Source organism: Nycticebus coucang, chromosome 5 (assembly GCF_027406575.1).
Source record: "Nycticebus coucang isolate mNycCou1 chromosome 5, mNycCou1.pri, whole genome shotgun sequence".
NCBI classification, from domain to species: Eukaryota; Metazoa; Chordata; class Mammalia; order Primates; family Lorisidae; genus Nycticebus; species Nycticebus coucang.
The window spans coordinates 16,652,308-16,665,766 of record NC_069784.1 but is presented as its reverse complement, the minus strand read 5'-3'; the positions used below and the strand labels follow the sequence as shown (position 1 = coordinate 16,665,766).

At 44.2% G+C, this 13,459-nt stretch overlaps 2 protein-coding genes across 7 annotated transcripts in view; both read left to right on the top strand.

Moving 5' to 3' along the window:
• BCL10 (BCL10 immune signaling adaptor) overlaps positions 1–13,459 on the top strand; it is a 238,928-nt gene that overhangs the window by 209,742 nt on the left and 15,727 nt on the right. The gene's annotated exons all lie outside the window — the stretch shown is intronic.
• MCOLN3 (mucolipin TRP cation channel 3) overlaps positions 878–13,459 on the top strand; it is a 33,040-nt gene continuing 20,458 nt past the window's right edge. The window contains exons 1-3 of one of the 6 annotated variants that reach the window (XM_053591203.1): positions 1,219–1,228; positions 4,938–5,165; positions 8,336–8,503. In XM_053591203.1, the coding sequence (XP_053447178.1) occupies positions 4,938–5,165; positions 8,336–8,503 (396 nt within the window). In that variant the 5' untranslated portion in view covers positions 1,219–1,228. Of the gene's footprint in view, positions 1,229–1,326; positions 1,439–1,616; positions 1,737–3,449; positions 3,495–4,935; positions 5,166–8,335; positions 8,504–13,459 lie in introns of those variants that run through there. The other 5 variants (XM_053591200.1, XM_053591199.1, XM_053591201.1 and 2 more) reach the window with 5 other exon arrangements.

The following is a 13,459-nucleotide window of genomic DNA, read 5'->3' as shown; positions in this document are numbered from 1 at the left end:
GCACCCAGTCTAGAGAAGAGTGGAGACAACTGTCCACACATTTCTTAGCCCTTGTCTGAAACTATTTAATGGAAGCCTGGGAAGGGTACAAGGTGCAGGCTTGAAATGTCTTGAGCTTCATGATTTCACCTTGTGAAAGCACACGTAAGGAGACTAAGAGTCAGGCGGACTAGGGCAGACGTGACACAGCTGGTCTGGTGGGTTTAGGTCCTGACTGACCTTCGCCCACTGCCTCCCCATTCTTGCTGTTTTGTAATTTTAGCTCCCACCCTAAAGATGTCTATCTTGAGTAGTTGAGGCAGATTGATTTAGAAGATTAACTTTTGAATTGGAATGTTGTAAGAGGTCACTGAATTATGCTGATTATTACTTAAAATAAGGCTTAATGAGGACTTTGCTTTGAACTTTTATTTATGTATAAAACTGTGATTTTGGAAGTGGCGGAACAGAACAGTCTTGGAGAGGCTACTCTCACTGTTCTCCAGAATCCCTGCCTTCTGACCTATCCCCTCTCTTCATACAGTCTGACGGTGACAGGCAGCGGGACCCTCTTCCTCTGGTAACGCTTGTATGCAAAAATCAGAGTGGAAGGCTGCAGCATGCGCTTACCCCACGCTGAGCGCACCCTCCCCATGCTGGGCGTGCTCACCCCATGCTGGGCCCACTCACCCCACGCTCGGCGCACCCTGCCCACGCTGGGCGCTGTCCATCCATCGATGCATTGAAGCCTCACTAACACCTGAGACGAATCGCCGGAGGGGGTGGCCCCCTGGGCGGTCTGAAGCCGGGAGCCTGCGCACTAGCGCCAGCTTCGGAGCCAAGAGAGAAAACCCCAGCAGCAGCGAGCCGGTTGTTTACGGTGAAAGGGAGGGGCGTGTCGGGGTGGGGGCGACAGAGAACAAGTACAGCCCCGGGATCCTTCAGACTGCCTCCTCCGCTCACCTGTCCTGAAAGGCGGCCCCACAGGGGGAGTGGAAAGGAACCTGAGTCCTGGGGAGGAGGGCCACAAGTTAAGGCGGCCGGAGGAGGGAGGATGCCACCGGCTGCGACTGGGGGTAGCGGCCTCTCGTCGGACTGCGGGCGGAGAGGAGCCTCAGTGCGTAGTGGAGCTGCGCGCCGACCAGCCCCTTCTCCCGGAGGCTGAGCAGACGCGACGCCTCCCCGCCGCCCAGGCTGCGTGTAGCGCCAGCTCCCTCCAGGCGCCCCCTCCGCGCGCTGCGGGCTGCAGGTGAGTTGAGCCGGCGCCGCCCGGAGGCATCAGGTGTCGTGGAAACTGCTCCCGCTTGGGTCAGGCAGGGACAGTGATGCCTACGGCCCTCGGGCACGGAAAGCTGGAGGGTCCGGCCCCTCGCCATCGGCGCCATGGAGGGCACAGAGGTGGGAGCCGGGCGCGAGCTTCAGCTGTTCGGCACAGCCCGGGCTGTGCCGCGGGCCAAAGGTCAGTGGGAGCGCGCTGAGAAGGGTCCTCCGGACCGCGGGTACGGTCGGCGGCGTCCCCGCCGGGTTCGTTCTCGCCCAAAGCTGCAGCGCAGCGGATCCGGACTTTGCTCCTCAGCTCCCCCCGGGTCGCCGCCACCGGGAAGCCCGAGGCAAGGACTCGGAGAACTGAAGGCACCTGGGCCCCGAGCTTCAGGCCTCCGGCGCGGGCGGCCGTCTGGACGCCGGCCAGGTTCTCTGAGAGGGTCTTAAGGTTGCTCTGCCGGCCTCTCTTAACTCGGATCGTCTCTTTCTTAGAGGTGTGTGGGGGGGGGGGAGGCGGGTGGAAATGGGGGCTAAAGCTGGGGTCGCTCCGGCGGCTGAGAGCGGCCTGCAGCAGGGCTCGGGCCGTCGGAGCGCTCCTGGGCACCGGCTGGTGGCCCTGCATCCTCGCGGCACCTTCCACGTCCTGTCCGGAGCAGAGCACCAGCCCCACAGAGTCAGTCTGAACGTGGTTTACAGAAAGAAAGAAGTGAACGAAGACAGTGGTTGGTGAAGCAGGAAAGCGCTTCGAAGAAACGAGCTTGCGTTACTTTGTCGACAGTTTTTTACTATTTACGCGTATTCCCGGTCTTTCTCTAATTTTCTGCAGCTTAATCCGAGCCAGGCTCTGCCCGCGGTGCCTAGACAACCCGGGCGTCAGTTTTTCCCTCCTGAGAGGTGCTAATCCCTCCGGCAGACTCTCCGGAACCGCCCTTCGCGCACCTGCTCCCGCGCGTCCCCGGGGTGGCTGGGCAGGGAGTCCCCTCAGCTTCGGGGGGCCTCCGTGGGCGGGGTTTAAGCCGCGCCCTCGGAAGGGCTTTGAGTTAGGGGAAAGCTAACGTTTTCGAGTTCAGCGATCGGGCCTTGTGAACGAAACGTCTTGCTTGTGGGGCAATTTGCTGTGATGTGCTGGATGAATTAATGGAGGTTGTCTCGTTTTCGGTCTGTTCCTCTGGTTTGCTGTTACATGACGTGCAGCTGATGTGTTTAAAGCGTACTTTTCCCAGTATCAAAATGGGAGGGGCCTAACGCCACGTCTGTTCTTCAGCCACAGGTTTCAGTATGAACATCTTCGCGATAACCTTGGTGTTCCAACGTGAGCCTCGCTCAACGCGAAATCCCCCTGTTTTTAATCCACATAGGAAAAGTCTCCTTGAATGCTGGTTAAAATAGCCTGCCTTTCTGAAGGAGAAAATAAAATTGTGTTCCTGGTAGAAGATCTTAAGGAATTAATAACTGTTTTCTTTCCCTCATGTCTTCACCTAAGAATTATTGATAATTGATAATAGTTGATATCAACAGTTGATATCATTATCAACAATAGTTGATAATGTTGACGGGCATTTTAACACACATGTATGAGCCACACTTCAATGAGTTCTGTCATGACTACTTCATTTTGAAGACGGGGCATATGCTATATAGTAGATATGTTTTATGCTTTATTCGCTCAGCAATATTCTTATTAATAATCTTATTACTTTTAATGAAAAATTTTCCCATGGCTAGTTTTCATATTGTTTGGAGATGGGGAGGGATTGCTTAGAATGTCTGAATAGAAATCAAAAGTGGGATACTGGATTTTGAAAGCAGTGTGGTACCTAAACGCTGACTTGTCAGATCCTGCATGAATGCAGGTTAAATCCCCCCTCCCACTTCATCATCAAGTGAAAACTGTTATAAAAATACCAAAGCCAGCCTTTCTATTCTGCATGGAAGGACTCTACTCTCCCGTTGGTCAAAGGTATTTTGTTTTGAACAGGTTTCCATAGTATCCATCTTAGTCTGAAGGAAAGTCCAAAATGGGTCCCAGAATCTGGAATGACTTCTCTGTCACTTTGGAAAATCTGGCTATGAAGACAATGAAACTAGCCTGACCCTTTTCAAAGGGACAAAAACTGTGGATGAAGTGATACTGCTGATTGGGAATTAGTCTTAACTTGAGCCCTACTTTCCTTTTGTTCCTGAGGCTCACACTGCCTCTTGAGAACCTTGTTGGCTGTTTAGGAAACTGCCCTGTCTGCTGTGGGTGTTAAGTAAGTGAGCCTACTCAGTGCTAGGGCTTTGCTTGCATTTTTATTTAATGCTGGGTATAATCAGAGAAGGGTAGGCATTGTTATTACCATTTTTCCAAAAAGGAAACTGAGGCTCAGAGAGGCTAAGTGACTTGCAGAAGGTTGCAAAAGTGTTAAGTCACAGAACCCATATTAGAAGCCAGTCTAGATCTTGGTTCTCTACACGATACCTTACCGCCTTTAAACTTCGTGGTTTTAAACCTTTTTTTTTTTTTTTTTTTTTTGAGACAAGAGTCTCACACTCTGTTGCCCTGGCGCAGTGCTCTGGCATCATAGCTCACAGCAACCTCAAACTCTTGGGCTCACGTGATCCTCTTATCTCGGCTCCTGAGTAGCTGGAACTACAGGTGCCCACTACAATGCCTGGCTAGTTTTTCTGTTTTTAGTAGAGACAGGGTCTTGTTCTTGCTCAGACTGGTCATTCCTGACCTCAAGCAATGCACCCACGTTGGACTCCCAGAGTGCTAGGATTACAGGGGTGAGCCACCACGCCTGGCCTAAATTCTTTTTCTTTCTTTCTTTTCTTTTTTTTTTTTTTTTTTTTATAATCTGATGAAAGTTTTGTTTCTCCCCGGGGAAAAATGCCCATATCCACATATACAAAATTTTGCATACAATTTCAGGGTCCACTTCCCCTCTAGAGCAGTGGTTCTCAACCTGTGGGTTGCAACCCACAGGAACTGTATTAAAGGGCCATGGGATTAGGAAGGTTGAGAACCACGGCTCTAGAGACCTTCTCCGGGCTCAAGTTTCCAATCCCAGGCCCTGAACAAGGCAGAAAACATGTCCATACTACATATGAGGGCTGTCCGGTAAAGTATCCAGCCACATACTATGAAAACTAGTATTAACAATGGCTGGCTACTTTCCGGACAGCCCTTGGTGTATGCCCATCTTTTACTAATAGGAACAGCCCTTAAATATGGTACCTTTTAATGAGGTGAAAACTCAGTAATTGAAACAGAAATATAACATCTTACTTTCTGCCTGATTCTCTAAACAGCAAAAGTGCAGTTTAGAGCAACAGAACTTGTTTGAAACCGGATTTTCTTTTTTTTTTTGAGACAGAGTCTCATTATGTCACCCTCGATAGAATGCTGCAGCATCACAGCTCACAGCAACCTCAAACTCTTGGGCTTAAGCGATTCTCTTGCCTCAGCCTCCTCAGTGGCTGGGACTGTAGGTGCCCGCCACAACGCCTGGCTATTTTTGGTTGCAGTTGTCATTGTTGTTTATCGGGCCAGGGCCAGGCTTGAACTCGCCAGCCTCAGTGTATGTGGCAGGTGCCCTAAGTACTGGCAGAGCCTGAAACCAGATCTGTTGCTTGGGCTTCTTCCTACAATAGCAAAGAATATGGACTCGTGCTAAATAGAAATGTTAGGCTTTTTTTTTTCCTCCCCAGAGATGGTAAATCCTGAGGTGGTTGTGAGTAGTTGCAGCGCTAATGAAGATGAAAATCGTGGCCCTTTTAACCAGCATACATCTCCATCAGAGGAGCTGCTCTTGGAAGACCAGATGAGGCGAAAACTCAAATTTTTTTTTATGAATCCTTGTGAGAAGTTCTGGGCTCGAGGTAGAAAACCATGGAAACTTGCCATACAAATTCTAAAAATTGCAATGGTGACTATCCAGGTAAGCATCTGAGATCATGACTTTGGTGAAAGTCTCATTTAATAGCAAAGAGAACTGTGTGCCATTTTTATAAATGGTTTTTACAAATTTTTACTGTATGCATAATGGAGAAGAATTACAGAAAAAGAAGAAAACAGAATCTTAAACCTTTCTCTCTTTAATGTTTATGCAAGACTGGCTTTTTTCACCCTCACTGTTTTATCTTCTTGTCTTTCATTAAGTTATAATTTTAGTTACATGATTAGTTTTCAGAAAAAGAAGATTTTAATATTTGGCCTTCAGTCAAGAGGTTTAGCTGAAAGTTTTGTAGTGAACCATGGAAACTAGCATTGCCTATCAGGAAGACTTCTTTTCCTTCCTAGTTTCCTGGGAATTTCACTCTCTTCAGAAACTTTAAGGGTTTCTGTTACAGGCTAGTTGGTAGGTTCTCACAGCCTTGTGATCATGAGAATCTTGGAGTGGAAGAATGTGGCATTAACAGAAGTGGCATTAAATAGTGAAATATTGGACTAGATGTATTTTAGTTCAAAGAGAAATTATGAATCTTATTTCCTTGGCTTCTCTTAACATTTTTCTGAGAAATCGTATTTTGTTATTCTTAGATATATTAGTTGTGGTTTATTCTTATGAAAGCATGTTTTCCTACTGGTGAGAGTAATTGTCTTTTGTTAAAAGCAAAAGGGCAAAAATAAAAGCAGATTTTAATGAGAAAAAATAGATGTGTTAAGTTTATTGTTGTTATTCCTTTATCTTCTTGGTAAAAAAATGCACAAGTAAGTAAATAACTGGTATCAAAGGAGAGATTTTTAAAAAACTTGTTGTTAGTAATCTTAACTACTTGTTGAGAACAAATGCTTATTAGAAACTAAGGCAGTTTCTACAATCACATGAGGCTGGTGGAATGCTTGCTTAAGTTTCTAATATTAGATATTGTGTCAAGGGAAAACAAACATTTGAGTGACTTCTTTGTTCTAGAACATTACTTCATTTAATTCTAACAACATTTCCATTGGACCAATACTAGCATCTGTCATCTTACGGAAGTGAAAACTCATGTTTGAAGAGTTCTTTAAAAGTCAGATGGCTAGTCAGTGGCAAAATCAAGACTTTAAGGGCAGACATTCTTTCTAATTTATCACTCTGAAAATGGATGTTCAATTCTACATATAGTATCTGGCAAGTTGAATTTGAAATTCTTAACTTCCATGGAATAGATAATACAGTAGGTCACGATGGTGAAAAATTTATCTGTCTTGTTTCTTATAAGGGGGAAATGCCTGTATCTGTTGAACATGAATATCTTCTACTCATAATGATAACAGATACCACTTGAGTATTGCTGTGCACCAGGCTAAACATTTAACAGACACCATCATGTTCAATTCTCAAAACAACATGGCGGTAGGTAGTAGTATCATTTCACAGATAAGAACACTGAGGCTTAGTAGGGTAATATAATCTAGTTTCCTAATATAATCAGGAATATAGAATTGAGATTCTAACTCAGATTTATTTCCTCTAAGACATTTGTTCTTAATTACTTCTTAATGTTTAGGGAGCTCTTCTAATCTTCCGGTGTTTGCTAGGGTGGTCAAGAAGAAAACTGGCCAGTGGTGAAGATACTAAGCCTGTCAGGAGTAACTGTGTATAAGGTGTTTGAGAGAGCTTTAAAAGGGGACTGAGGATTTCCTAATTGCAATGTTTCCTTAATCTATATCTGAGGAATCAAACAAATATCACACAAAGGCGACCTTGTAATTGAGCAAGTGAGGGTGACTTGGTGACAGATTATCTCTTTACAGGGAAAAGAAGGTGGGCTTTCTGTTAAGTTGGAGAATTTGTGTCTGAATAAGCAAAAGAAAGATGTCCACAGTGATTTGCAGCCTGCTAAAAAATTTCCCTTTTCTCATAACCTGGCTTAGTCTCTGAATTCTAGCAGCTCCCTCTTAGCCATTTTCACTCCTGACTGTCACTAAGCAGTTAAAGACCAAGACCGATCGTCTTCTCATTGTACCCTCTACCCCTAGCTCAGTGGTGAACATGGAAGGTATTCATGTATTTGAATGACTGGTGAGAATATCTTTGGAAATTCTTTGGAGGCTTTTTGGTCACCACCTTCAATAGATACAAATAAAATTCCTGGAGTATCAAGTTGTCCTCTTATTGGGATTTAAATAAGGACACGTAGCTAAAAGAGGCTTTTCAGAAGTGGGGGTGATGATCTGCGTGGTGTACAGGCCATATATCACAAGCAGAGTGGAGAGGGCAAAAGATTAGTCTAATCTCTATACCAGCAGTTCTCAGCCTGTGGGTCATGATCCACAGGAACTGTATTAAAGGGCTACAGCATCAGGAAGGTTGAGAACCACTGCCCTATACTTTCCTGATCAGGCCCTGGATTACTTTTTGTAGCATGATAGGGTGAATAGAATCTGGATTTAGCTTGTCAGATATGGGCTCCATTGCCTAGTGATATGATTTGAAAAAAAAAATCATTTAACTTCTCTGAGCATTTACATACACACCTGTAAAACTGTTGTATTAGGAACTATAAGGTAGGATTAGTATGAGGAAAGTTCCTGGAATAGTGTCTGGTCCATAAAATATGTCCCACCTTCCATGTAAAATACACCCTCCCTCACTCTGACAGCTAAGTCAGAGTGTAATTAGATTGTAGTTTCTATGCTTACAATGTGTAGGGGGGCTGGAGGAGTGTTGGAGAGGGAAGAGAGGACAAAAGAGAGTTTGGAGTAAAGTACGCTTTGGGGTATGACTGAATCGCCTTCTGTTAACGTGATGGCAGAGCAGTGAAACTACTTCCTTGTTCGTGAACAATTGAGTTTCATGTAAAACTCTGAGGTCAATCCTGCATGAATATTAAGGACACATAATGTTCTTATACTTTAATTTAGAGGCATGTTGAAAGAATATTTTCTATTTTTGATCTCATTGTTACAGTTTGGGTAATTAGATCTAGGGATATAGTTTGGTCATAGAACTTGAACTTTCTTACATTGTATTATTGACCTGGCTAAAAAAACCTTTATGTCCTAGAGAATTCCTTTTAAACTCTTCTACTTCCTGTTCAAATCCCTGCACCCCCTCTGCCTCCACTCTTTCTGCTCACATTTTCTACCTTCTTACCTTTTCTTTCTTTCTTTTTTTTTAAGCTTGTCTTTTTTGGGCTAAGTAACCAGATGGTGGTAGCTTTCAAGGAAGAGAACACGGTAGCATTCAAACACCTCTTTCTAAAAGGATACATGGACCGGATGGATGACACGTATGCCGTGTACACACAGAGGGACGTGTATGATCAGGTCAGCTTCGCGGTGAACCAGGTAAATCCAGAGTATGCATTCATTGCTTGGGAGAAGAAATAGGCTGGAAAAATGGTAGCAATGTACAAAATAACCAACATTCACGTGTAGAAGGGTGAACATTTCTGCTTGGAAATGACTTATGTATACAACCGTTTTAAATTGTTTTCTAAAAATATTATCAATGAACAAAATAGAAATTGAGAAAGATTTAGCTGAGTAACAGAGAAACGGAAACTTTAATTAAAAGAATCAGAGCTAGGGCTTTGCATAGGACCCTCAAATATTTAAGATTACTATGACCCTGGTTGTAAGTAGTCATTAAATCTTAAGAGCTTATTATACTTTTACAGGCCCTTAACCAATAAAGAGAATGTTAACTCTCTGTAGAGATTGTACAGGATGGAAGACCTAAATATTCATTAAATAAATAAGCAAGGCCTTTATGTCATACTTGACAATGACTTTATTGTGATATTGACTAGCTGCTAAACAAAAAGTAAGCTTTTCATACAGATGAAATTATTTCACTGCAAGTTCCTAATCAATTAGTTTTGCTATAAACAATACCTTCTAATGAGCCCAGATTTTGTTTTTTGTAGGTATTATTGAAAGTGTTCTTAAAGTTAATATTCCCAGCCTGGGTTAGTTTGCAGACCATAATTCAAAATTATTACACCTCTTCTTAAACAAATTATCATAGTATAGGGTGATGCCTGTGGCTCAAAGGAGTAGGGCACCAGCCCTATATGCCAGAGGTGGTGGGTTCAAGCCGAGGCCAAAAACTGCAAAAACTGCAAAAAAAAAAAAAAAAAAAAAATTTATCATAGTATAATCATGGTTCTTAATTTTCTAGTCACCATCTGTGTGCAGAGAGATGGTAAACTGCTAGGATAAAATAAAATACATTTTTATGGCACCAAGGCTTTCTGTTAGTATTAGGATTTGGAAAGCAAGCCAGAAATCTTTAGTAATAGAAGTAAGTTGCACAAATTGTTAAACAGGGTTATATCCCGTAATTTCAGGGGAGAAATAGCATAATGCAGTTTTGAAAATTTTGCTGTGTTTTAAGTTTCTCTAAAACTAGTCTGAACCAAATTGGTAGTTGGGTGGACTTCGTTATGGTGGTGAGGGGATTAGAGGCAAGAGGTAAACAATCCATTAAATTATTTATAAAACATCTTTACCCTGGGTAGGAGGCCTAGATGCAGTCTTCAGAACGTGGTATTTGGTATTCAGGCCATACTGCTTATCAGATTCCCGTGTTTTTTACAGAAATTCATGTAGATTTCTTACTATGCTTGCCTTTGTCTGTTCTTATCCAAGACTGAGTAATTTATAAACAACAGAGATTTCTTCTCGCAGTCTGGAGCCTGGGAGGCCCAAAATCAAGTTGCTGTCAGGTTTGGTATCTGGTGAGGGCTGCCCCTTCTGGCTGACCCTCACCTAGTAGAAGGTGGAAGGGCAAACGGGCTTAGTTTCCTCTAACCTTTCACAACGTCACTAAACCCATTCATGACCTACCTTCTAAAGGCCCTACCTCTTACTAATAGCGCATTGGGGTTTAAGTTCCAACAGAAGAATTTTGGAGGAACATCATGACATACATTGAAACCACCGCACTAGTATACAGAGAGATCATGTATACCTTGGTATACCTTGGGCAGAGCATTTCCCGTCTTCCAAGCACCATTTGTCCCTTTTAGTTGAAGATATAAAGTGTCTTGATCAACATTGTCATGAATAAGTAGGAATTTGGCGGTTAAAGAAGTCAGTTATTCTATATGCTGCCAGAGAACTGAGGAGATCAAATATGGGCTGATCACAAAGCAGGAAGGATCTTTGTTTCCCTCCTTGATAATTGGGGTGATAGATATTGAGGGGAACCAACCAGAAGAACAGTGACTTCTCAGTCCTTACAGTACACCCGTGACTAACCAGTTATCCTGAAGGTACCACGGCTCTTGCTGATCCAATACTATACTTACAACAAATGCTTATAGAAGCATTTTATATGCTTCTATATTTAAATGTCAAAGACCAATTATTTTGTTTCTATAGGCTATCTTGGTTTTCCTCATATTTCCTCAATCATTTTTGGTGTCAGATTTACTGTGTCCTTTTCTTCCATCTGCCCCAGAAATTTGAGCAGTCCTCAAAGGTTTGTCCTTCAGAAGTGTCTTCCACTACATGACCTTGGTCATCACCAGGACGAGATGACTCCCAAGCAGTTGCTCCCGCTGTCGTGTGCCAGCTCCTTCACAATCACGGGAGTGGCTTCATCCTCTCCTCCCACTTACTCTCTTCAGACTGGTTTCTCTTTGTTGCTTACTCAAGGCCTTCTTGGAATTGTTTATTCTTTCAACTGAAACATAGTTTATAAACTCTTGTTTCTAACTGGCTTCCCTTCTCTCCCACCCACCTGCCTACCACCTCTTGGCTGTTTTTTAAGGAATTTGCATGAAATTACAAATCTTACTGCATAACACTCCTCTTTATATAGATAGATCTATATCTATAGAGGGTGCCAAAAAAGTATACACATTTTAGGAAAGGAAAAAACCTGCATTAAAATTGTAATACTCAGTATATACTGATAACAAAAGGTGAATACACGTCACATTAAGCATGTATTGTAACTGCAGAAGTCAAAGGCCACTTGAGTGTAACAAATTTAGTACAGTGTTTTACCTTTCTTAAAATTTGTATGCTTTGGGGGCACCCTCTGTATATATCTCTGTCTCTACCTGTCGCAAACAGTGTTCATCACCATAGCGTTTGACGTATTTATTCCATGAAGGCAGAGGGTCAGAACAGGCACTTCCATGTTTGTGAAGGAGGGAGTGAGCTAGCAAGGCTCATGGTATGTGTCTGGATCAGGAGATCGCAGAAGGACCACAAACAAGCAACCTGTCGTTAGGGAGCAGTTTTCATCTGCCTGACTTTCGATGCCTTTCACTCAGCTAAGGACCTTTTTTTTTTTTTTTTTGAGACAGAGCCTCACTTTGTCACCCTTGATGGAGTGCCCGGTGTCATAGCTCACAGCAACCTCAAACTCTTAGGCATAAGTGATCCTCTTGCCTCAGCCTCCCAACTAGCTGGGACGATAGGTGGCCACCATAAGACCTGGCTATTTTTTTAAGGGCAGGGTCCTGCTCTGGCTCAGGCTGGTCTCTAACTCCTGAGCTCAGGTGATCCAGCCACCTCAGCCTCCCAGCATGTTAGGTTTACAGGCGTGAGCCACTGTGCCTGGACTCAGCTAAGGACCTTTAAGGTGTTTTTATGTTATTACTCAAAGGATGACCTGGGGACCATTCTTTTCTCAAGATGGGGCAGCAAAGGCCAGAAAGGATGGACGTGCCCAGCCCAGTTAAAGCCCCACAAATGCCACAGTGCTCTATGTAGTCTCCCCACTGTTAGCTCCACCAGTTAGGTCCAGCCAGTCCCACTCGACAGTCCCCTCCCAGAGCCATCTGACATGTGCTCTGGAGCTGCCCTTTAGCTGAGCACAGCCCTGCCCCTTCACTAGATGACTCCATTCCTTCCCAGTGCTCCCTCCACTGAGAGCCTTATCAAGATAGCAAGCAAGTCCAGCTGCAGCATAGCTTCTGATGTCAGCAGGTACCTGCAGCCCTGGGCCTCAGATCTTTTGCCTTTCAAGATCTTAAAAGTTTAAGACACAAGATTCTTCATCAGGAGGTTCAGATCTTTGGAGAGTCCGGTGGGCATTCAGAAGGGCTACAGGGCCCTGTCCAAGTTCTGGCTCTGATTCGTGGCCCCTACTGTCTGGCTAGGCTCACCTTCTATTTCATATCTCACAATGGAGACATAGAGGTCTGCTGAGGACCTCAGATGGAAAACAACAATCTTAAAACTGAATACCCTGAGGCTGGGCACAGTGGCTTATGCCTGTAATCCTAGCCCTCTGGGAGGCCAAGGCAGGCAGATTGCCTGAGATCAGGAGTTTAAGATCAGCCTGAGTAAGAGCAAGACCCTGTCTCTACTAAAAATAGAAAAACTAGCCGGGCATTGTGGCGGGCACCTGTAGTCCCAGCTACTCCAGAGGATGAGGCAGGAGGATCTCTTGAGACCAAGGGTTTGAGGTTGCTATGAGCTATGAGGCCATAGCACCCCACTCAGGGTGACAGAGTGAGACTGTCTCAGAAAAAAAACAAAACCCAAACCTGAATATCCTCCGCATTTTACTCTTTCCCTCTACATGTAGGACGTAATGCTATTTAACAACTTATATAGCTTGTGTCTGATTGCATAAATTTCAGGCTCATTTTCTCAGTCTATCAGAAAGCTTGGTGCCATAATCCTGAACCTTATACTGACAGTTAACCAACACCTCACTGTGCACACATGAGCTCTAGTAACGAAGAGCTACTGTCACGCGTAATAATTTTTCACCTTGCTTGGAGCCCATAGCTCAGTGGTTAGGGTGCCAGCCACAAACACTGAGGCAGGCAGGTTTGAGCCCAACCTGGGTCTGCTAAACAACTACAAAAAAAAAAAAAAAAAATAGCCTTGGCGTTGTGACAGGTGCCTATAGGCCCAGCTACTTGGGAGGATGAGGCAGGAGAATCACTTAAGCCCAAGAGTTGGAGGTTGCTGTGAGCTGTGATGCCACAGCACTCTACCGAGGGTGATATAGTGAGACTGTCTCCAAATAAATAAATAAATGAATAATAATAATAACTTTTCACCTCACCACAAATTTGGCAAATATTTGAGCATCTACCATGTGCCTGAGGTACTGACGCTGGAGCTGCAGACTTGATGCATTTCCCGTTCTGTAGAGCCTGCGTTCTAAAGGAGGAGATGGGTCTAAACAAGTTTAACCAGAATCATTTAAGGAGTGATGAGGGCCATGAGGAAGAGCAAAACAGCAATAGCAGTGGCCTCCTGCTGGTTAGAAAGGCCTTTCTGAAGATTTGAAATCTGGGCAAGCATATTCCAGGCTGAAGGAGCAAC